Below are 25,441 nucleotides of genomic sequence, written 5' to 3'. Positions count from 1 at the left end.
ATTTCTTCTGTAATTTTACTTTTTAACAACAAAAAAATCTTAATTTGTTTGTTACTTTTCATACAAAATTTTTACTGAAAACTTCCTGAGGAGACCTTAACATAAATTGTAAAAATTTCTTTAATAATAAAATTTTCTATTTTCTATAACAAGGAAAATAAACCACTACTTTTACATTTAATTTGCAATGAAGAATTAAATAAGAAATCAATTTAAATATCTCTTTATCCTTGTTCGTTTTGGCTTCTTTAATTTCAGGTTTTTGTTGTTACTGGTTTCAACCCAATTTCCTATAATGTTATAATGATTAGTTTTACAGTGGCCAGTGATCATACACGTCTACTAGAATTTATCATTTTTACTTTCAATTTTTATAACATTATCTTTTAAACTTTTAATAACTTTTGTATGGTTATCATAAATCTTCCAAAGTAATATCTTTTTAATACTTTTTATAAATTGTAAGATTATCTTTTAAACTTTCAATAACTTTGCATGGTTATCATAAATCTTCCAAGAAAAGTGATATCTTTTAATATTTTTTATAGATATTTTCTAAAATGAACTGTAGTAACACCATTTACCTTCAGTTTACCAAACTCATGTCTGTGTTTACTGTGGCGCAGGCATTTAAATTTCTGGTTAATGAACCGGTCAGCGCCATTTCATTCTTGTCAGGGTCTGTTGATCTATCTTTGGATACCTTAAAAGTAAACAGAATTTTATTTTAATGAATTTTTCAACTATCATTTAGTTTACACTTTTAAGTTGAATATTTTAAAATTTTCTTTAGGCATTTTCTCGCATAATTTTCCTTTAACCATTTTGTCTTTCTATTTAAATTATCGTGCTAAAATTATCATTCTAATATTTCTTCCCAGGATTATCATAAAATTATCTTATCTTTTTCATTTTTTATTTAGGATAAAATACAGTACCTGGATGATATGGATCTTCCCTCCATTAATTTCTCTGGCGCTGTACTGTGGACATCTTTAATTTTCAGCATTCTGCTGAATCTTTTCTTATTGTGTCTCACAGGTATTATCTAAAATTAATTTATATATATGAGTTAGGGTGCTGTGGGATTAAACTGAATACGCCTTTGGTTTCTAGCTGGTCTAACCATAGGTCTATTTTCTTCATTTACAACTATCATTTCTATATTATCTTTTCTTTTCCTTTTTTTGTGACACAATTTTATACATTTTCTCATAATTCTTTTAAATATACTAAGAACAATATATCCTAGAATCAAATTTGCCATGTATAATGAGATTTGTATATATATATTTTCTGAAGCAAATCTTTCAAAAATTGTTTTATCTTCTGAGAAGTTATTATTGAAATCTTTATTTGTTATAAAAGATTGTTCTGTAATTACCCCGTCTTTCCTAAAAGTACATATACTTTCACATTTATATTCCCTATTCAACAAAATAATAGTTTGACCTTTTTTAGCTTTTTTAAATTGGCATTTTTCTGTATTTTTCTTTTCTTGCTTACACGGAATATCTATAATTTCATTTAGACAATAGTTTTTATCTTCAATTATTTGGCCTTCACATATTCCCTTATTGTCTATAACATAATTTTTTGCATCTAGAATTAGACATTTTTTATCGAAGCAAAATGGCACTGGTATAACTTTATAAGCAGGCGATATTTTCTTTTTAAAACCAAAAATTGTATTGTTTGATACAACTAAGCTTTTAAAACTTCCCATAATTTTACATTCTGCAAATAATTTTTTATCTAAAACTGCTATTTCTGAATTTTTTAATTTTTCTTCTAGCTCTAAAAGATAATTTATAATTTGAATCAATGTTTCCATAATACTATGATTTTTTCTTTCATCTTCTAATATTTCCTTTAAACCTTCTATATTAAACTGTTTTTTCTGAGATGAAAAATTATATTTACTTTTCTCAAAATTAGAAATTTTATTGAGGTAGTCCTTGAAAGAAATTAATTCAATAACTTCTTCATAGATTTCAGAACTTCCCTTTTTATTATCTATTTTAATTTCACTAATGTCATCTAACATTAAGACTTTTTTAAGTTTATCTTTCATAATTGATATTTGGATACCATCGCTAGTGCATTTATTGGGAGTTGATTGGCATATATCATTATCAACACTCCTTTCGCTAATATTATCATCCCTATTAGTAAGAAAGCTATCATCTAGACTATTTAATTGATAAGATTTAAAAGTTAAATTTAGTAACTGCACCATACTTTTTATCGTTTCAACCATGGACAATATTTTAAGGCTGATGTTAATTTTAACATTACTATCTTCACCTGTAATTGTATCCAGCTCTTCTAGCTTCCTTTTTTCTTCATCACTTAGGGTATTGATTAATATGTTGAAGCTGCTCTGTAGTAGTTTATAAATTTCTTCCAGACTTTCATTAAATTTTTCTCCAAAGTTATTTGATATATCATTCTTCATAACTGACAGTTGTTGATCTATTTTGTTGATTAGTTCATTTAATGTATTTCCAGCTTTTCCATTAGCTTCTAAATTAATTGACACTATCATTTTGCGAATATTATTATAAAAGTGCAAAATGCTGTCTTTATTTGTGTTTTCACTATAGCTATCATTGTCATTTTCATTTTCACTTTGATTAGAATTTTCATTAGTGATACTATTACCACTGTTATCGTTGTCATTATTGTCAAGATTATCACCATTTTGATCCTCTGAATTATTGTCAAGGTTATTACCATTTTGATCTTCTGAATTATTGTCAAGTTTATCACCATTTTGATCCTCTGAATTATTTTCATTTTGATCCTCTGAATTATTGTCAAGATTATCACCATTTTGATCCTCTGAATTATTGTCAAGGTTATTACCATTTTGATCCTCTGAATTATTGTCAAGATTATCACTATTTTGATCCTCTGAATTATTGTCAAGATTATCATTATCACCATTTTGATTATCTGAATTATTGTCAAGATTATCATTATTCTCATCCTCTTGGTTATTATCGTTTGTATTATCATTTTCTCCATTTTCAGGTTGCTCCCCTCCATCGTTGCAATTTTCGTTTTCATTTTCTTCAGGGTAGCTTAACTGTTTTCCTAAAATATTAAGCAAATTAGTAATCTTAATATGTAATTCATTTAAAGAAGATTTATAAATGTTTTTTAATTCCATTGGAGTTTTTAGCTGTGTATCTTTCATTAAATTGTAACCAATAATTAGCAATAACTCTCTTTTTTTATCATTTACTTGACACATTAAATATCTTCTAAAATTATGAAATTTTATTTTTGCTTGTGTTGTAGTCTGTGCATCAATAACTTGTTGAATCAAAATTTGGCTTTCGTCATATATATCTCTATGATCTGTTTTAATTTTATTTTGCATTTCTATAAACAGATTTTCGATTTCTTCGTCACTTAGTCCATCAATATTATCTACTGATCTTTTTGTCCTTGGAACAGTGCTTAATATATATGTCATTGCGTCTATCAAATTTGTTATATAACATATATTATCATTCTCCACATTATCATTTGTACTAAAACCCCCAAGTTTTTGTTTGATTTCATTCCATTTGTCAAATACATTTGGTTCCCCTCTCAATATAGACAAAAAGGGATTTTTTTCCAATTGCAATTCTAAAGTTTTAAGTTCTTTTATGCCCAATATCTCTATTTTTATCTTTTCTGGCTTTCTGAAATTATCTTTTAATTTTTCGCTTACCTCAAAGTGGGATGTGCCATATATGATGGTTTCCTCTTCTCCTTTCCTAGTGTTTACAATTGTTACCAAAATTATCAGTAACCATTTTATTACTTTCATTTTGATCTGAAAGCAAAAGAAATTATCGTAGTATTATCTTTATGTTAGAGTATTATACTTTACTTGATCTATTACACTTTATTCTTACAATTACAACAATTTTATCATTTAATATCAAGAATATTTTCGTTTTTAAGACTTTCAATTTTACTATTTTTACTTCGTTTTTTCTAATAATAAGAAAAATCTTATTTTTAAGAAATTTGAACTTACATATCCTTTTATCCAGTGTTATCATATCATACTTAACAAAGTTTTAACTTTAAATAAAATTCAAATTATCTTTTGAAAAAAATACGCCAAGTAAACGCTAAAAATATTATCTTATTGAACTATCTTTTAAAGAAAACGTTAGTTTAACTTTAAATTATCTTTGTTTAAACTTTAATTACTTTTACCAAATGTTATCTTCTTATACAATTTCACAAGTAAAAAATTTTCAAATATTTTACAAGGTTATCATTTTATTTAAACTTTAAATATATCTTTGAATAGAAAACAAGTATTATCTTTTTGAAGATTTAATCTACTTAAGTATCTTCAATATTATCTTTATCAACCTTTCAAAATTATCATAAAACTTTACCAATATTTTTATTAATATTATCTTTATATACCTTTTTTAAAGATTGGACATTAAAATTATCACGAAACCTTACAATTTGATTCTTAAGTAATAATTTGCATATATCTTTAAATAGGAAAACAAGTATTATCTTTTTGAAAACTTAATCTAGTTAAGTATCTTCAATATTATCTTTATAAACCTTATAAATCTTTTTTTTTTTAAAAATTGGACTTTAATGTTATCATAAAACTTTACAAATACTTTATCAAAAGTTTGATTCTCAAATAAAAAAAAGTTTGATTTCCAAATATAACTAGCAAATGTTTTACTTTAGAAAATTTTCCAATGTTTTATATTTACTAGTTTAAAATTAACTGGCAATTATGTGTTACTTTTATTATAATATATACACTTATTTACACTTGTGTGTTTTGCCTGTGACGTCATTCAATTTTTTCCTTCCTCCATTTCTTCATCCATATCATTTTTTCCTTCCTCCATTTCTTCATCTTCATCTATATCATCACTTCTAATGGTAAATGTTTCCATATCAAGGATTTTATTTGCTTCTAATTTCTTGGTCAATTGACTTACTTCTTGTTCTTTTGTTGTTATGTCAGAACGCATTTCTATCAAATGGTCTTGGCTTCGCCTGTAGTCTTCGCTTAACTCTTCCCATCTTTTTTCATTTTCCATTTTTTCTTTCTTTACTCTTTCCAATTCTTCAAGCGTGGCATTAAGTTCATCTGTCAAATTACCATTTTTCCAAGCTAATTCTTGGACTTCTTTCTCAAGGGAATCATTTGTGGTCATTTCTGTTGTCATTTTAGTTTGATTTTTTTCTATCTCTTGACAATGTTTGACAATATCTTCCAACAGTCCAGTGTTAGATTGGCACTTGTTATTGATGTTTTGTAGCTGTCTTATCTTCTCCTTTTCAAAGTCACTTTCAACTTTTTTGTCATCTTTTGCAATTTCAGCTTTTTCTTTTTCTATTTTCTCCTTTATAATTTTGATTCTTTTTGCTTTGTCGTCTTCATATTCTCTTTCACTTTCTTCTTTTTGAAGGTTAAGTTTATGTTCTTCCTCTTTCATTTCCTTCTGTGCTTTTTTACATCTAATTTCCAGCAGTATCTTTGTTTCTTGATCATCTTCTTTCAATATTTCATTTTGAAGGTTTTTTATTTTTATTTCCAAGGTTGAAATGTACTTTCGCAGCTGCTTTACATTCTCTGGCAGCTCGTGGCTTCTATTTTCAATCCTCTTGAGTTTGTTGGTCAGTTCAGTTAGATTCTTACTCTTTGTTGTTTTCTTTAACTCTTCCAGTTCAAGTTCCGCTTGTGTTTTTTTATCTTTTAGAAGAGCAACTTTGTTTTCATGATATTTCAATCTTAGATCACTTCTTTCATTTGCAGGTTTGAATTCTTTCTTATCTTCCTCAGTATTATTTGTTGTACCAAATATTCTTTCATTGTATTCCACTTTCCTTTGTCTAACAAATACATCATCACAATTGTTTAACAGAATTGCCAGAGCAGTGATGAAATGACCGGTTTCCATATACTCCACAACACACCTGGCTTGGAAGTAATACTTTTGAGTGTTTTCCAGGTTGTAAACAAAGAAGATAGGTATTTCTGCCTTGTTGGTATTCCTGGCTTTTAGATTGTTTACATATTGGGGATATGTGTTGGTGTTTTCATTCAGATTGTTTCTACGCAGCACAGACATTACAATTGAACTTCTGATATGGCTCATATACTCAATATTTATCTGCTTCCCTACATGTCTTAAGTATTCCTTTACTCCTTCTATTAGTTGGAACAAATTTTTATCGCGCAGGTGGATATCTTCCATGGAGTTGCCAGGAAAACTCATGATCAAGATGGTTGGTGGTTCTTCAAATTTCACATTTGATATTATCATTTCACTCATCTTCCCAATGTACATCTCTAGATTTTTATCATAACTATCGCTACTAAAGCATGAGAAAATGTCAATATCCATTATGACAAACTTTGTCTTTTTTGAGTCATTTTCATTGAGTTCCTTAACTACCATTTCCATTACTTTCTTATCCATACTTTTCCATTCCTTTTCAGATACTTTTTGTCAAAGATTTGTGTTTGTTGTTCTAGCATTGTCTTTATTTCCATATTTTTTGATGACAGGAATATCTTGGCAGCACCCAGAATATTTTTTATTTCACCCTGGGTATAACCAGTTTTCTTTAGCTTTACAGCAACTTCTTCGATGGAGTCATTTGATGATTCTCTATTATCGTTTTTTGATCTTTTCTTTTCGTATGGTTTATCCCTCATTCCTTGGTTGTAGCGTTTAACGCCTCTATCCTCATCTCTGGACTGACTTCCATTCCTAGAAAATATAATAATTTTGATTATTTTTAGGTTTGCTATTCAAGAGACTTTTGATGAACATGAAGCAGTTTAATGTTTTAAAAGAAGTACAAATGGATCTTTCCCAACTTTCAACAAATTTAAATCCTGATGTATCTTCCCCTGTACCTTCCATTATTATATCTTCCCCTGAAAATAACATTTTACACGTCTAATTTTTCCAACAAATTTTCCACTTAATTTTTAGCAATAATTTTTTTTTAATACTTTCAAAATCCATAACAACATTTTATCATTTTATACTTTTACTTTTCCAATTTTATCTTTATTATAATATATTCCTAAACTTTCAATTTATTTTTATCCTCATAATATTTTAAAATTAAAGTTTTGTCTATAAAATATCTTGTCATATAATTTTCGCTTTTTATCTTTTTAATCATAACATATAAACTACGTATATTTTTAATTTCAGAATTTTTGCATGTCAACAGAAAAATGTATCAAGTAGTATCAAGTAGTATCATCTTACTTTATTCAGGTATTTTAGTTGAAAGTTTACTTTACTTGTGAAAATGTTTAACATTAGTCGTAACAATATCTGTGAAATGGCCTGCGGCCCGCAGCTACAAGTTTATAAAAATGAAATGTTAGAAGAACTAACTGTGTCCACTATTGATGTTAATTTAGTCCAAGAGAATATACAAGAATTTGTGTATAATATGATGTAAGTTATCATAATAAAATTTTAAGCTAGGCATTTAGAAAATTTTGTTGATTATCATTGGAAAAATTTAAATCTAAGCGTTTAAAAAAAATTTTGTAGATTATCATTGGAAGATTTAATCTAAGCATTTAGAAAATTTGGTGGATTATCATTGGAAAATTCAAATATAAGTATCTAGAAAAATTTTTACAGATTATCATTGGAAAACTTATCCTAAGTATCTAGAAAATTTTGTGGATTATCATTGGAAAATTTAAATCTAAGTATCTAGAAAATTTTAAGCGTTTAGAAAATTTTGTTGATTATCATTGGAAAATTTACCCCTTAATATTGCATTATGTAAATTATAAACTTTTACTCTTTACTAGTTTAATTCATTATCTTAGTTTAATCAAAATTTTATCTTAAAGAATTAAAAAGAATTTTCATAAGTGTTATATCTTTGTTTAGGGTCAACTACACCTTACAGCAGCCCCACATTATCGACGACGCTCTCGCTAAGTTTTGGGAGAAGAACCCATTACTATCTCAGCACAAGATTCAGTTGGGTCTTATAAACTTATTGAATACTGACGTGAGTTATCATTCTTACTAATTCATCTTATTTTCTTATATAGTTTTAATTATCAATATTAAATATCTTTCATTAAAGTTAACTTTCATAAATTAAGGTATGGCATTAATTAGCTTGACAAAAAATCTTGAGAAAAAGTTCAATGAGTATTTTATAATCACAGGAGATTTGAGTATTAACATTTCTTTTTGAGTATTTAATTAAAAATATCACTGAAAATTGAGAATTTTTTAATACCATAAGCGTAAGAATTTTTAATACAATGTGTGAAATTAAATTCTGAAGAAAAATTTTCTTTCTAGGATGGAACACTTGTCTCAACTTTGTGTACGCAGTTATTGGGTATCAACGTAGCTATTCTTCGCTACCTACTTATCTGTTATTCCTGTGTTATGGTTTTGCAGGTAACTTTACATGAACCCCATATAAAATTACCCCTTTTAAAATGAGTTTACCATTATTACTTTTCATTTTAAAAGTGTTATTACCCTTGACTTAATAAGGGTAATCTAATTAAAGTTACTTTTAACATATACTTCATAACTTTAACTAGCTTCGAATTAATGTTACCGTAAATTAATTAATTCAAAGAAAAATTTGCTATGGTGAATAAAGACATTTCTTGAACGTTTTTAATTTGTTCTTTTGAGGGATATCTTTGAGCCCATAGACTTTTTTTGTTTAGGTTATCGTTCCACTAGTCTATCTGGTGACTTTCTTTAGGTGGATACACAAAACTTTGAAAGATTACTGCGACAGAAAGCGTGCTACAGAAAAAAACCCATCTAATGAAGAGGAATTCAAGTAATAATTTTTTACCTATCATATCTTTTCCTGTCTCTATCTCTCCCTGGATCCATTTTCTTCTCTGAAATTTCACATTAAATTATAATTTTAATTTATTTCACATTTCAAAATAAATTAACCAAGAATTCTTGTTTACTATAATTGAGATTAACTGTTTTAATTTTGAGATATGTTTGCTTTAAGAGTATTTTTAATGAACTAATGTCATACCTAGCTACTTTACTTTGGGTTGACAATTTTTTGTCCAGTTTCAAAAGATGTTTTATAAAAGAACAGTCTTATGTTTGTTTAAAAAGATGTTTTATTTAAAAGAACCGTCTTATCTTTGTTTTTCTAAAGTTTTTTCCGTTATTTATTATTTCAATTTTAACCAGGTTTTTACATTTCTTTTTCTATTTTTTGTTAATAATCTATTTAATAATTTTTTTAACAATATTCATTTCAATTTGATATATCAACTGACCGAGTGTCCCTTTTTAAAGCATAATTTATAAAAGGACAGTCTCTTTTTTTTCTTTTGACTTTTTATCTTATTTTTAACTTTATTTCAACCAAATTTTTCTCCCAAGTTGTCTTTTATCATATTTCATAAGCCACATTATCTTTTATGAAGAATAATTTACAAGTCTTTCATTTTTATACCCTAAGTTATTTTTTATTATATTCCATAAACCATATTATTTTTTATGAAAATTATTTACAAGTCTTTCATCTTTATAATCCTAAGTTATTTTTTATCATGTTTCATAAAACACATTATCTTACTTATAAATTTTCCTTTATAAGTGTCCCTTTAAAAAGTTAGTCTATAAAAGGACATTCTTTTATTTAATGTTTTCTTAAATAATCATTTTAATACGTCAACCCTGTTAAAATGAATAATTTAGTTGGGGGGGTATTTTTGGTTTTATTTATTTGGTATTTATAATTTTTTATAATTTTCTACCTTTAAATTTTCCCATTAATTGGGGGGGGTTGGTATTTTTTAGTTTTCGTGGTGTTATGTGTGTAACGTTTGACTTTTTATTTTTATCTTCATATCTTTTTTTAACATCTGTTTTAATTCAAAGTAAATAATTTACACTTTTGTTTTACTAAAATAGTGTCCTTTTCTTTAATTAGAGACCCCACTTTAATTTTCCTGACCCTATTTTATTTATAATGTATAGGACACTTCATTTTTTAAATATTTTTCCTTCTAACCAATTTTATTGTTTTCATGAATAATTTTCGGTTTTATTTCATTTTTATAAACGCCCATTTTAATATCATTTTAAACATAAAACCCACTCTATGGTTCTTTATGTACAATTTTCAATTTTTTAGAAGAAATGATTGTCTTTTTAATTACCACATAATTGTTTGTATATCTTTTTTAGCCATACATTTTAGGTTCAAATTTTAGACTATTTTTAGATTAGACTATTCAAAATAATCAGCAAATATCTCCTATTTCAAAACTATAATTGGTAACTTTACACATTTAAAATATAATTTTTGTTTAATTAATCATATGACCTCAAAACTTTTATGAATCATATACCTTTTAAAGTGTTTTTAAATTTTTATAAATCATATATCTTTTAATTGTTTATTTTATCATTTTAATTTTAATATGACCTCAAAACTTTTCAAATTTTTATGAATCATCTACTTTTTCAAGTGTTTTTATTAATCATTTTATCAACTAGCGTACATTTTTTATTTAATTACCCCTAATTACCTTAGGTCTATTTTACAGGTGTCCTTTTTTTTATGGTCTGATGATTATCATTTTAAAGCATTAACACGCAATTATACCTACGTTCAATTTCCTAATTTTTCCACAAGTGTTCTTTTTTTTCCTGTTTTAATACTTTTTAATTATTATACATTCAATTTTTTACCTTTTAATTTATTATTTTATTTATTTAATTATCATAAAAATTATCTTTTTTAGAAACTTTCATTATTTTTCCACATATTCAGCTATTTTAATATGGAAATCGATTTTATTTTTCACTTGAAATTTAATTGGCTTGTTATAGTGTTTCATCCAAAGTTTCTAAATAGGGTTCTTCTTGAATATCCGACAGATTATCATTTTCATCTTTTTGTATAAAGATTTCTTCATCTGATTCACTTTCTATATTGTCAAATTTTTCTTCTGTTTCTTTAATTTTCGCTTTTATTCTTGATCTTTTTGATTCCATATTAGGTATATCAAAAATATTGCTTAAATTACTTAAATTAATGCCTCCAAACATCTCAGCTATATAATTTGGAAGGTTTAATTCTGCAATTTTTTCAAAATTAATTAACTTTACATCCGCTATATGCCTAGTTATAATTTGATTACTTACTGTTGATTCTAAAAGTAAAACATATTTCTTTGTTTTTATAACTTTATACAGAATAGTTCCAAAAATTGGTCTATATTTTGCACCATAACCACTGTCATTTAACTTAATAATGACATAGTCATTTATTTTAAATTTGTGGTCAAATCTATTCTTGTTTTTCTTTAATATTATCTTCTGTTTTTCTTTAATAATTCTATTTCTACATTCTTTTACCATATTTAAAAATTCTTTATGGTAACTTTTTAATTTTTCTTCTAGATCAGAATTTACTTTAAGTTTATAATCAAACAAATATTCGCCTGGCTGTCTTATATTACCATCCAAATTTTTTACTGATAAAAACATAATGTTGTATGGGGTTAACTTACTATTTCCATAAGGTGTATGATTCAGCATATATGCTATTATAGAGATAATATGATGGACGTCCAAGTATTTTTTATTTTCTCTAACTACCCGTAAAAGATAGTTAATTTTTTTCACCGCTATCTCCACAAAGCCCCTAACTTTAGATTTTAAAGCAGAGCTCTCTACCATTTTTATATTTAAATTTGATAAATATGTTTTTATTAGTTTAGATTTAAATAGCTGGGCATTATCACTTACTAAATACATAGGTAAATCATAAGTACAGAAATGGTTTGTGAGGCAATTTCTTATAGCATAATCTTTCTTTTCATTTATTACATATAATGAAATATAATTACTATACACGCATTTAATTACTAGAATTGCGCTGGGTAATTTTGATTTCTTTTTTAAATGGCTTTCTATTATTGGAAACTCCAATAAATCAATATAAATGGTTTCATTAGGCCTTTTACTGTTAATAAAAGATGTGGACCCCTCTTTATATTTATGTATTAATTGTTTGTTTGTTAAACAACCCATACAAGAATTTGTCAAATTTTCACATATCATATTGGCATATTTTTTATTATTTATATAATAATTAGCAAATATATAATTTTTTAATTTCTTTTTACCAATATGACCTAAGGAATAATGAAATAGGCATATAAATGGTAAAATTAGTTTTGTAGGTAACAAAATTTTCTTATCTATGAATTTCAGATCCATAGGATTTTGATTAGGACAATTTTTCTCTTGTAACTGTAAATTTACAAAGTCTTTCGTGTTCATAATGTTATTTAATTTATTAATAATATGTCTTCCTGGATCCGGCAATTTTAAAGCTTCTTGAATGTTTTTTATTACTTCTTTTGCTGGATAAATGTCTTTTTTCCTTATCATTCGCTTTAAAGGTTTATCATAAGATTTTTCTTTTATCCTAGAATTTTGTTCCAATGATACTATTTCTAACATTTCATCTTTATACACTGGTTTAAATGTTTCATTAAATCCAGTATTTTCATTTTCTCCGGTTAATCTTGAAAAAATGTCAGCAAGATTTTCTTTATCTGTGCAATGAATAAAATAGATATTATCGTTGCTGTACCAAGATGTGATTCTAGAACTTAAATTATCTAATTTTGTAGTTTTCTTTATAAGTTTACTATTATTTAAGACTGCGGTAATTACATTACTGTCTATCAGAATATAAGTGGGTCTGTTAATAATATATGGTTCAAAATGCATTAAACACAAATATAATGCCCACATTTCTAGAAAAGCAATTCCTAGCTTTTCAGTACCTTTTGGTACTGCTTTGGAAAAATACCCCAAAATTTTTATAAACTTTTTGTTTTGCTCGTAGGTGTTTTCTTTTATTATTTTTAAGAAGTACGTTTTTAATTCAATTTTTTTCATAAGATCTGGAGAAAAATTTATTGTAGTTATTTTGAACCGTTCTGATTTGATTACTTTTATACCATAGTATAAGTTTTCTTCACAGTTATACATTATTAATATTTCAGAAAGCTGGGAACCCACATTAAGACCGAGGTTATGGGTGTTGTTAAACATATGGATTCGGACATCCAGGAGATTCGCAAAACCTGCCAAGAGGTATGTAAATTCATCTAATTTTTCTTCCATGTATTTTTTATCTATCTCTGTGTATGACTTACAAAATAAATTATCTTCAAGCCGTCTTAATGCCGTTTTTTCGGTTTCATTTTCCCGTATTGGAAAAAACCCTTCAAAATCTGTCAATTGACAGTAAATAAAAGCTAAATTCATAAAAGCTTGTATATCATTTGTAATTTGTGTTTTGTAATTTAGAATTTTTGCTGTTTCAAATAAAGTTTCCACAAAATTATCTTTACATGTTAGTATTTGGAGATCTTCCCCGTTTTTTAAAAACTTCTTTTTATTTTCTGGTGTGAACTCAAAACTTTTTATTTTGTGTACCAAATCTTTACAGGCTTCATTCATATTTAAATTTAATAACACCCCGCCTGTAGAATAGAAGCTACTATCGCTAAACAAAATATTTACACTATTAGATTCTACAGTGTCTATTGATTGAATTTCTGTGTTAAGTTTATCTTTAATTATATCAAAGTTTTTCTTTAATTCATCATCAAAGGTAAATGGTGACAGTTTTTTGTATAATTTATTTAATGCTTCATGTATTTTTAGACTAAATATATTTCTATAATAGTTCAATTTTCCCAAAAACACTTGTAGTTTCTTTAATGAGTCAGGATATGTCATTTCTGTTATAGTTTTTATCTTTTTATCAGGTATACAAAATTTTCTGTTTTTAATTTTATATCCAAGCAGCTCTATTTCACCGTTGTCAATATCAATACAAGTATTAGCCTTTTCTGGGGACACCTTTACCCCAATTTTCTTTAATCTCTTGAGAACATTTTTTACTTTACAGACATGATCCTCTAAATTACCATCTGAGAAAATTATAATATCGTCTATAAAGACAATTATGTCTTTTATGTAGCTAAATTTCCCATTTTCATCTAAATGTAAATATTTTAAAAAGGTTTGCACAATAAAAGCAGGAACACAATTTAACCCAGTTATAGCTGTATTAAATCTATATACTCCCTGGGGAAGTATAACATTAAATAGCCCCGTTTCTTTTGCCCTCTCTGAAAGTGGGATACTATAGTAGCATTTTTTTAAATCAAAAGATGACACATATTTAGATTTTGTTATCATTTTATTCAATAATTGTTTATAATCTGGTAGCGTAGCAGCTTTAGATTGCTTAATACTTAAATTTGCATTTCTCATATCTGCTATTATCCTTGGTAAACCAGTACCATCATTTCTAGTTTTTACAGTAAATATAGGTGCTCCAAAACTTTGATGTGGTGGCGCCACTTCAACTAAATTATTTTTTAATAATAAGTTAAAAAAATTGGTTACATGATTTTGGTCTTCAGGTGTCAAATTGTATGGTTTAGTATTTTTTACCATTTCACTTTTTGTTTCTACATCTAATTTAGGTATATTATCTGATAATCTCCCACAATCAAATGTATGTCTTGAATAAATTGATTCATTATACAAATATTCTGCTATTTGATAATTACCATCAGCATTTCCAGTTTTCATTAAGGCTGCTATTTCTTCAACCGTTAAATTTTTTATTTCTAATAATTTTGTTATATCTACACCACTAGAGTGGTCAACCTTTTCTTTAAAAGCCTCTATAAATTCATTTTTACTATTAGAGTGGCTCATTTCATCTTTATCTATATCTTTTTTATCTTTAATTATCTTTTCTTTCATTGATTTTACAATTTTCTTTATTTTAGACCATGAAGTTTGTTGTAATGGAGAATCAAAATCAGGAGAATCGTCGCCGATATGGTCCTTCGCACTCTCAGGATGATCCAGATTCTGCATTAAAAAGGCCCCTGTTAAGCCACACTGCACAGGTATATTTAGTCTATTTTTTACTCTACATATAATTTTATCTTCCACTATTTTATCTTTTTCTATATACACAGGCAAGTTTACATTATTTTTAATTACATAATCTTTCATTGGTTCACCATTTATAATTTTTCCCACAAGATATTTTTCTTCTCTAGGTTTAAACTGTAATTTTTGTCCAAAAAATAAGCTGGGTGTTCCTTTCATTGAAAATTCTAATTTTACAGTTTTATTTTCTTTATCGTATTGTAGTAGTCCTCCAACTTTTTTGAAAAATTGTCTTCCCAGTATAAAAAAATCATCAATATTATCTGATATTCGAATTGTTAAATTAATATTTCCATAACCTGGTAAGTTGAATGGTATTTTATATACTCCTATTACATTTATTGGATTATTATTTTCTATTCCAGTCAAAGAAATGTTATTTGGACCAGTGTAATATTTTTCATAGTCAGGGATATAACTCTGAATAAAATCCTTGGAAACAATGTTATATTCGCTACCTGTATCTAGCTCAAATATTATCTTGGTATCTTCATAAAATATTGGGAAACAGAATTCTTTTGCTTTATCTATTTTTACTAATTTTGTTTTAAATTTCACTTTATTCATTGAATATTTCCGTTTATCTTTTTTATTCTTATGATATCTTACCTTTTTGTACTTTATTTTCTTTGTCATGGTTTTATAATTATTTCTTTTATTTTTCAACCAATTCCATATTAATAGTATCCAATTCATACTCTTTTTGGTACAGATATATGAAATCCAAAAGGTTCCTAGATTTAATACAATATCTATCCTTTTTTCCATGGAACTTATCATAAATACTGCTATTATAATTATCCACATAATTATACTAGGGCCTTCAATATTAAGTTTTTTCATAATTTCCATTTCTTTCACATAATTTACCGTATTTTCTGACTTAATTTTGATATTTTGAACCCATTTATACCTCTTGGTTTTATTTATAATAGTTTTTCCCCATTGTTTTAATTTATTATCCTTAAATACTTTATTTTGTAATTCAGGTCTACCCGGAATATGAAGGTTTGACTCCCAAGTAATCCAACTATTGGCTGGAAAAATTTCCTTCTCCTTCAAATTACACGTATCTGTTTTTAATTGATCTATTTTTTTCATTTTTTCTACATCTTTTACAGAGAAAGTAATGTTACTATAACTCTTTAATTTTCTTTTTATTGAATTCATATCTCTTTCTAAATATTTCCTTATTTGAATAATGAAAGTATCTTTAATTTTATTAGTTTTATTTAGCATTATATAGAAAACATTATGGTTTATGTACCAATTTTTTGATGGTTTAATCATCTTATATTCTTTTTTAACAATTTTCGCTTCTATGCTTTTTGACACATTGCTGCTTGTTATTTTATTTCCATGCATTGTTACATAATTTTTAACAATATTGTACTTTTTATTTGTTTGACTAATTTCTTTGCTACAAATATTCATATTAAATTTTTCATTGTTTGATTTTGAACATTTATGATTAAAATATACATTTGAATCTATTTTTCTTTTTCTATTTATTAAATTGATACAGGATACTTTATTATTATCTTTCTTGATTATACTTTCATCGCAAACAGGTTCAATTTTTATCCATTTTATTTTTTCCATTGGATAATCATTTATTTTATTCAACATTAATGGATGGTTTTGTCCTTGTTTATCATTTTTAATTTTTATTAAATTTAAATATTCTAAAGATTTGAATTTATTTTCATAATTTTTACATTGATAACACTTGTACTTTAAATTAAAAAGGTTCAAATACCCTATTAATTTACTTAAACACTTGTGCATCATTTCATTTTTTATCATATTAATATATAATTCATAATTAGCATAATTTTGGCCTAATTTTTTATAATTATCGTCATTTACTTTTCCAACTATAAGTTTTTCTGAAAAACAACCATTTTTTAGCTCTAGTTTATTTTTTGAGTCATTTTTATCATTAATTAATTTTTCAACTTTTTTATACCATTTTTCATTGAATTCATCTTTTATTGGTTGTTTTTTATTTTCTCTAAAAAATTGACCTTTAGGCATTCTTCTGGGGTATGGTGGTATTCATATTTTTCTGCCGCTTCACACCTTTCACACGGTTTAGAAACCAATAGTTTCTTAAATATTTCGCAGTTACTATCCTTATGCTGGCCCTTACATTTAAGACAATTTCTAATTTTTAGTTTTTGCTGATTTTTTTGTCTTTTATTTTCATCGGGATTAAATATACACTCGTCTTGAGTATGATAGTTTTTCTTACATATTTTACATTTTTTACCTTGTCTTATTAAATTATATCTATCTTGAATTAATCTTTTAACTGCATAATATATAATTTTCAAATTTTCCCCAATTTTAAATGAGAAATTTGCTTCATAAACATAAAAATTATTATCTTGATTTATTGATTGATTAAAGGTTTTCTTTTTTACATCAAATTTAATAATAACTAGTTCAAAAATGTTGATTATCAACCTTAGAACGTAATGGAGCATAAATTTAATTTTTGTTGCCCCCTATTTTAGTAGACAAACTTTGTTTTTACTATCTTTTAGTCCTTATCAGACCAAATTATCTTTTTTGTATATTTACCGTAACTAAATTTTATCTTTTTGCCTCTATTTTTAGTAGACAAAACTTTATTTGTATTATCTTTTTGCCTTTATCAGACAATATTATCGTTTAAAAAAAGGAATTAGATTTTTATTCACAAATTTTATTCACAATTAATTAGATATCTTTTGAAATTATAACTTAGATTTAATTTAATTAAAAGTTACCATTCATCCGACTAAAAAATTTTGAAAAAAAATCAAAAATTTACCAAATCCAAAAGAAATTTTCCTTGATTCTTGACCGATGGGGTTGCCAATCTGTAATAAAGTCCGCTAATGAAGGTAACAAAAATGATTTTCTTCTATATTATATTTCAGTGTAATCTATTTAATGGTTATAATCTAACTCCACAAATACAAAATATTATAATAATACATCACATTTTTACAAGTGTGGTAATATCTATTATTTACGTCATAGAGATTAAGTTTTATTTAATTCACAACAATTATCTACAATTTTAATACTTAAATTTTATTACTTTTAATTTAAAAAGTGTTACAGGAGGGTGGAGATACTCTCCTCCAAATTGTTTTAAAACTTTCCCTTGACATAATAGAAGATTCACTGTAAAGGAGAAACATATCGACAAAAAAAGTTTACTACTTTAAATTACAGGATAGTCAACATGACCACAAAAGGCAACTATAATATGAAAGTAAATTATTTTCATTGAAAAGGGTAAACTACTTGACCAATCAGATTTAATGCAATATTGGATCTAGAAAGAGCTTCTTAACACAAATAAAGTATAAATCTAACTGTAATGAGAAAATAAGATTGCAGTAGCAGTGCAATGGATAATTGATAGGTCCAACCATTTATATTACTTTTATTCTTGCACATACACCCTAGTGTGCCTCTGGATTGGGTAGTTTTAGAGTACATAAACCTGACTATAAATACAAAATTATTATACTTCTCTAAAAGCACCATTATGTAAGAAAAGAACAGAAAAAAAGTGTGACTTTAGGGAGGCATAATACTTGGTTTGTAACCTTATTGGTTTAATTGAAATCAAAGGGGCCAAATATTTTAATACAATAAGTTTATTTCCTAGAAGCCTACAATTTGCCATTTCTAATTAATTTTTCAAGATAACTGAATTTTGACGGAGACAAAATACTTAATTTCAAGAATTAAAATTTGGGGATTAATATTTTGCATTATTTTCTCTATTTATCTATAGTTAGGTTTCTGTACCCAAACAGAACCTAATCTGGAGGTACTGCAATTCATACTGACTGCACTGGTGTATTAATACTTTCTCACTCTAGCTTAGGTATCATTTTATGCACTCAAGGTTAAGGAAGACTTTTTTCCAGGGCTATTGATAATAAGTTCTGATTAATTTTTTTGTACTTAGTCAAGTAGCTACAAAGCAGTCTAAAAAATATTTTCTGGGGATATCAGTAAATGTTTAGGCATAGATATACATAAAATCCAGATAACTACCCAGATCCAGTGTTGAGGACATCTAAGTCTGCTAGTAAATTGCTTCCTGCTATTTTGTAGAGATTTGACTGTTATAATTTACGACGCCTTTGGCTGATATTCAAAGACCTAATTGAAAGTCGGCACAGTGTCCACGAGATGGGTTATATTGTTATTTAACCCCTTTTCCCTCAATTGATTTAATTTAATTAGACATCAATGTCTCATAATATGAAAGTAGTATATCTATCTTAAGGCCCCTAAGTAAAGAAAAAAAATCATTTGGTAGACTTTTATTTGTAACATTCATTAATTAAACTCAGTTTTATGTTCACCATTTTTATCTAACCCAAAGTTACGCTCTCTTATTTGTTGGGTTAAAAACTTTGGGGAATATAATCAGATCCTGATTTTTTTGGTTTATCTATCAGTATCTTAACAAATAACCCGCGATTGTGGCTCAACACGTAGCGCATCCGCTCGTCGCCGGGGATGTGATAGGTTCGAATCTCGGGCCGACACCGCGTCATAACTAAAGACTTTAAAAATGGTTCCTACTGCTGCTATGTCTGGTGCGCAACATTAATTGTAAGGGTAGGGGGAATGTATTGGCCCATAAACAGGCGTAACTCACTACCATGCACAGTTAGGACTTCTCAGACAAAGTTCGTGCAATCACATGGTTGGTTGTCTGATGGATGTTACTTAACCTAATATCCTTGGGTGTTAAGAGTATCGCATCCCATGATGATGCTCTGGATTCTCTAGATAGTCACTTAAAATCGCAGGAGAATCCCGCCCTTAACCAATAATTTTAACCTAAAATGAGGAAAATTTGTTTATCATCATTGGTGATGTACATCAATTTATCGTCGATCGCCTTTTTCTTTAAGATCCACAAAGTAAATAATTTGATAATATGAATAAACGGACCTCCGAGAATGTATGAAATCTGAGCTACGAGGTTGAGGATGTCCACGTTCTTGCCCTTGTGGCTGTTGACCTCGTTGCGCAGTATGGAGACCAGGTCCTCAAGATGGTGGTTCTCTCCCAGTCTACTACCACGCCCTACAAAACAAACATATTTAAAATCAGGAAAATTTTGAAAATCAAATTAAAATACTAGAAGAGCAGTCTTCTTACTACTTAGATGGAATCTAATTTGATTTTAAGGGATATGGCAATGGCCGGTAAATTGATAAACATACTTGATGATAATAAAAAATATTACCACTTCTATAGATTGAAATTATTGGTTTATAAGTTTGATCACTACTAGTTTTAACTAAACAATTAAGATTAAATAAAAGTACCAAAAATTTTTCCCACTCTACTTCTGGTCTAAACACAAAAATTTAGATGTATTTTCTACAACTAAGTAAATAAAAATTTATTCTTGTAGAGATTTATAGAGTAGCTATGCTAATAATACAAAATTTCTTACTTGTCTTAGTTTCTACTTCATAAGTAGCTTTGAACTTTTTGTATCTTCTAATATAATCTGTAAGAATCCTGTACCAAATATTTGTTGGAGGATTTTTATAATCAACTATGTTTTATACTTTCATTTGAACAAATATTATAAAATTCTAATTAAATTAAAACATCAAATGTTTGATCCTATCCATGCTTCTCAAATGAAAATAAAGCTGAAAGTTTCTTCCTTAATTAGAATTGCAACAAATAAATCGAAAAAATGAAGGAGAAACAATAATACTAAAAAACTTGCACAGTGTTATTCATTTTTCTACCTATTCTTTTTAGCAAAAATAATAATTATAAAATTCATTGAATAACGACAAAGATAAGCCAAATTTCCCATAAGAAGTAAAAAAATAAAAATCATCCGAAGTAATTTCCTAAAATTGTCAGAATTGTTTCTATCTTGTGGTGCCGTGTGCCCAAGTTTCTCTGCAATGGTTGCTTTCTCGTTGATACCCACGTTGAATAACACTGGGGTTATCGTGAATCTCATATTCTTCACCTAATATCATATAGAACTCAAGTTATAATATGTTATAAGTATGGGGATGAGATACAACTGAAGGGAGGCAAGAAATATATAGTTGTTAAGGGATAAGTCAATGGGCGATAAATTAATGTACATCAGCAAACAAAAATAGATAAAAAAATTATTGGTTGAAAAGTTTAAAAACTACTAGATAGGAACCAACCAATTGAAAATCAATTAATGTAACCAAAGAGCCTAAGAATAAATAAGGCTTATTATAAAACTTTGGGTACCAGTTTAATGTCCTCTCCCTCCCTACAAAGAACAAGAGGTACTACTAACCGTAGCTTAGAAATTTTTGATAATCCCTTAATTAAATAGTGAACCACTCAAACGCCCTGAGTACCTCCCCCTCCCCTCTACAAAAGAATATATACCTGGAGAATAGGAATCTGAGTGTACACCCAGTCAGGTACAGGAAGTAAAACTAAAAAAATACATCATTTTAATCTTAAAAAAATAGGTATATGTAGTATGTATGTAATTTAATTTGAGCATAATTTGAAACTTCAAATTCAAAATCTTGAAATAGAAAGTCCAAAGATACAAAAAAAAATCAAAAACCTTAAAGCCTAAAAAACTAATTTAATTAAAATAATGTATTACCTTTCAAACTATTTCTTGAGCCAGTGACCCTGGGCAGAGGAAAACTTGATACGCTAATCAGCGGCATGTGCGCATGGGAGCAAGGGTTCCCGCCATTTTGAGCGCACGCTGCCGCATTACATTGGTTGCTTGTACACGTGTTGCTGCTTGTCATATGACCAATCTAATAAAAATAATCAATATTAATGTTCCGATTCAATCTATTCTGTAGAATCCAATAGGTTGTTTAAAATCAGGGTGAGGAATAGGATACATAAAAAATCGTCTCTCTTCTTGTGTTATAATATAATTATTGAGGCCAAATTAATTTTTCTATGCATTATTAGAATATGCAGTTCTTAAAGATAAATGCCTTTTGTAGAAGATGGGTTATTGTCTGGCGAAAAAGGTAAGGGCTGTAAAATTAATTTAAGAATATATTTCAAATAAATTTTAAATTTTAAAGTAAATACCTTTTTTGAAGAGGATTGCTTTCCCTTTGCTCTTCTCTCAACCAAGACCAAAGTAAATTCAACAGATCTAAGATCTTCCACAGCAACTATCATATCATTGAGTATGGTCACATCTTCACCATGTAAAGATAGTAATCCTGCAGGCATTCAGAACTTATTCTTTATCTTTTTTTTTAAATATAGCTACATTTTAATTCACTTTATATGACTTACATGGTATGTCGGTTTGTCAGTCATGTAGCAAAAATTAAAAATCAAAACATATAAAAGATATGTTTCCCATTCACATATAATAACCGGTTTTAATTCAATAAAAAGAAATAAATAGTAACATATATTACGATTAATCTGAGCCTCGAAAGTGACAATATTGGCCCAATTCCTTATCCCTTTATCCGTGGTTGTGATGCAGGGTGCAGAATGTGACTTGAATCTCTTTATATATTCTAAAACTTTACCCATAAACATAAAGAGGACTAAGGAGACAACTTCAATACTCACAAACAAAAACACAGATTTTTATTTATTTTCTATTGTGTCTATTCACTTAATTTTGAGCCGTTTCAGTTAAATGTTATAGTTAGCCAATACAGCAGTTTGACGCCAATTTTTGAGCCATTACGAATGCAGTGGCGTGCACAGGATTTTGCCATAAGGTGTATTTTTTTTGGGTAGTGAATAAGGGGAAAGATTTTTTTTGAGTGTACGAATTCGCTAGCAATTCTTAACCAAGTCGCACTTTTTTTTGTACAATCTGATGTCTTGACTACAAAAAAATTAGCAGCTTAATGCTTACATTTCAACTGCTGCAGCTGCTAGCTTTTTATTCAACTGCAAATAGTTAACAATCAACATCTGTAGTAGAGTGACCATATAGAAATTGGAAATTTAATTCATTTTACTTTTTATATTACTCTTTTTATATTCTCCCTGTATTTTTGGTACATTGATAAACATTTTTTCTCCCACAATAGAAGATATTTTTTATGTGTTGTAAAAACACCGTTAAAAGAGAATAAGTTTCCTTCAAAGTATACAAGTGGTCCGAGTTCTATGAGCATTCGGATAAAATGTGTATCTGGGGCACGACACCATAACCTGAAAATATAAGGATTGGGTAAAGAATTTTAAATGCCTATTGAAAAAAGTCAATAACGGGCAGGTGGTGTCAATAAATCAATACGTGGTTTAGTATATATTTCAACTTTATATACTATTGTTTTATAATTTTTTTTCATTTGAGTTAATGCAATGTACTAAAAAAAACAAATAAAAACGAGTTGTAACACTGGGATTTGGCGTAGTTTTACTGAATAAAGTAAAGTGTGGAACTGTAAAAACAGCGAAGGTTCTGCCACCGTTTCTTCATTGTCCAAGATAGTATATCATTAATGCTAAATCAAAGTACTATAACTTTTTTAAATTAGTGGATAAACTAAAATTGCAGAGTAGCTTAATTACTTAGGTATTTAAGATTACAACTTGTTTTTTTAAGCAAAAATAGTTTCGGTTCTTTATAATTCACTTTTTTTATTACAGAACATGTTGTGAAGTTAGTAGATGTAAAATTGAACTCACCTCGACATAAGAGCAGAGACTAATGAAGTTAAAGCTTGGCTGAAACAAACATCTCTTCTGTATTTGATTTCATGGGTTAAATTCACTGCCTCCTATAATTATATAAAATTAATATCTATATATGGGGGGTCGAGGGGGTGGGGATTTCCCATCATACATTTGAGCGAAGCTCTTACAGGCTGGGACTGAAGTCACTAGTAATAACAGAAAGAAAACGTTGTTTTATCTAAATACAAAAATCTTTAAAAAAGAAAAATTTCAACAAATTTCTGTTGGGCGATTATTGTTTGACATTAAAATAAATATTCTTATTTTATCAAACTTGTGTTCATATATTGTTCATTAATCTTCGTCTGCTTAGAGAAAAACTTTTAAACGGCATTCTATGTCCAAAGTCTTTAAAGTAGCCAAAATAAAACAAAAAGTTGGCTTTGTACTAGTATCCAAAGTCAAAGACTTCAAAAAAATGAATTCAAGATCCATTGTCAAATCCCTATTCCCTATAACCGTGATTGATTTACACTTTTTACCTTGACTTGCTTGAGCCTAAGAACGGAGCAGACTAATCTGGATGTTTTAAGGAGACTGTCCATTCCTTGGCGTAATTTTCTCATACTTGGACGAACCTTAAAAATAATCCACTAATAATAAAAACAAAGGGGGGGGGCGAAAGTGACACTTTTTGAAACCAAAACTAAGAGTCAACAAAGGAACTCAACTAAAAAAAGGGTTACAGGTCTGAGATTTTGCATGGCAGTTGCTTTATAGGGGTACAATATGGAACTGTGAAGAAACGGCGGCGCAACCGCCGAAAACCGCCGTTTCCCGCCGTAATTTTTGTTGCCTTTTCTCGGCGGTTTTCGGCGGTTGCGCCGCCGTTTCTTCACATTTCCATATTGTACCCCTATAAAGCAACTGCCATGCAAAATGTCAGACCTGTAACTCTTTTTTTAGTTGAGTTCCTTTGACTTTTAGTTTTGGTTTCAAAAAGTGTCACTTTCGCCCCCCCCCCTTTGAAAATTTATTAATAATCAACGATTCAGCTCTATTATAATGAAGAAAAGTAAATTTATTTAAGGAGTTAAAATCAACAAACAAAAAGCATTATTTAAATGTTGATAAAATAACAAAAGCGCCATTGCCATATAACATGGCCTGTTTAATTTTATTGTGAATGTTTAAGAAGCCTGTAAAAAACTAACTATATTTCATATTACTTCTGTTTTGATTAAGTTTATTTGTTGTAAAATTTTAAGTCATTTCATTTAATATTATTTTTTGAAAAGTTGCTACGTTTACAGAAATTTAATCCTCAAAAATGGTTTGAAACTTACCTCACCGGCCCAATCCTCAATTTCTTCATTCGGCGACGGCTTTGGCACATCTGGGATTTTGAATCCAGAATCCGTATTCGAATCTGATTCTGGGGTTGTGGATGCTGGTTCTAGACTTGGTTCTTTGTCTGCTGAATTAATATTGCTGCTGTTGTTATCACATAGTTTGTTATTTGTTATATTTTCTTTGGGTGTTGAGTCTCCCTTGCTTTCCGCTATGGAGGCTAGTCCGTTCTTCTTCATACTATCCAACTCTCTAAATCTAAATTCAATAACATTAAAAATTCTACACTTAAACTTTTTGAAAAACCATGTTGTTATGGAAAACTATGTACAATAGGGTTGGTCGACTTTGGACAT

At 27.8% G+C, this 25,441-nt stretch overlaps 1 protein-coding gene and 2 long non-coding RNA genes across 9 annotated transcripts in view; 1 reads left to right on the top strand and 2 right to left on the bottom strand.

Annotated features, from left to right (window-relative positions):
* The window catches only part of LOC145319610 (uncharacterized), a 61,799-nt gene extending 52,892 nt beyond the window's left edge, over positions 1-8,907 (top strand). The window contains exons 2-5 of one of the 3 annotated variants that reach the window (XR_013879967.1): positions 7,227-7,292; positions 7,929-8,052; positions 8,355-8,456; positions 8,776-8,907. This is a non-coding gene — a long non-coding RNA (uncharacterized LOC145319610). Of the gene's footprint in view, positions 1-7,226; positions 7,293-7,928; positions 8,053-8,354; positions 8,457-8,737 lie in introns of all 3 variants that reach the window. The other 2 variants (XR_013879965.1, XR_013879966.1) reach the window with 2 other exon arrangements.
* LOC145319607 (uncharacterized) overlaps positions 1-25,441 on the bottom strand; it is a 142,187-nt gene that overhangs the window by 13,544 nt on the left and 103,202 nt on the right. For all 5 annotated transcript variants that reach the window (XR_013879964.1, XM_080161838.1, XM_080161840.1 and 2 more), the window contains 10 exons: positions 25,082-25,343; positions 24,278-24,373; positions 23,748-23,839; positions 23,196-23,267; positions 22,170-22,308; positions 21,718-21,880; positions 21,489-21,538; positions 20,962-21,084; positions 20,545-20,614; positions 20,034-20,168 (listed from right to left, as the gene is read on the bottom strand). Coding sequence is in view for 4 of the 5 variants with exons in the window: in XM_080161838.1 (XP_080017964.1) it covers positions 20,034-20,168; positions 20,545-20,614; positions 20,962-21,084; positions 21,489-21,538; positions 21,718-21,880; positions 22,170-22,308; positions 23,196-23,267; positions 23,748-23,839; positions 24,278-24,373; positions 25,082-25,343 (1,202 nt within the window). In the remaining variant the exon portion in view is untranslated. The remainder of the gene's footprint in view (positions 1-20,033; positions 20,169-20,544; positions 20,615-20,961; positions 21,085-21,488; positions 21,539-21,717; positions 21,881-22,169; positions 22,309-23,195; positions 23,268-23,747; positions 23,840-24,277; positions 24,374-25,081; positions 25,344-25,441) is intronic.
* Positions 95-8,915, bottom strand: LOC145319611 (uncharacterized). Its single transcript, XR_013879968.1, has 3 exons — positions 8,872-8,915; positions 585-703; positions 95-290 (listed from the first exon to the last, which is right to left on the bottom strand). It is a non-coding gene; the product is annotated as an uncharacterized LOC145319611 (long non-coding RNA).

The sequence above is a fragment of the Acartia tonsa genome, chromosome 5 (genome assembly GCF_053477335.1).
Source record: "Acartia tonsa isolate MP-2025a chromosome 5, ASM5347733v1, whole genome shotgun sequence".
In the NCBI taxonomy this organism is placed as follows: Eukaryota; Metazoa; Arthropoda; class Copepoda; order Calanoida; family Acartiidae; genus Acartia; species Acartia tonsa.
Note: the sequence above shows the minus strand (reverse complement) of the source record. Positions and strands in the feature narration are given on the sequence as shown.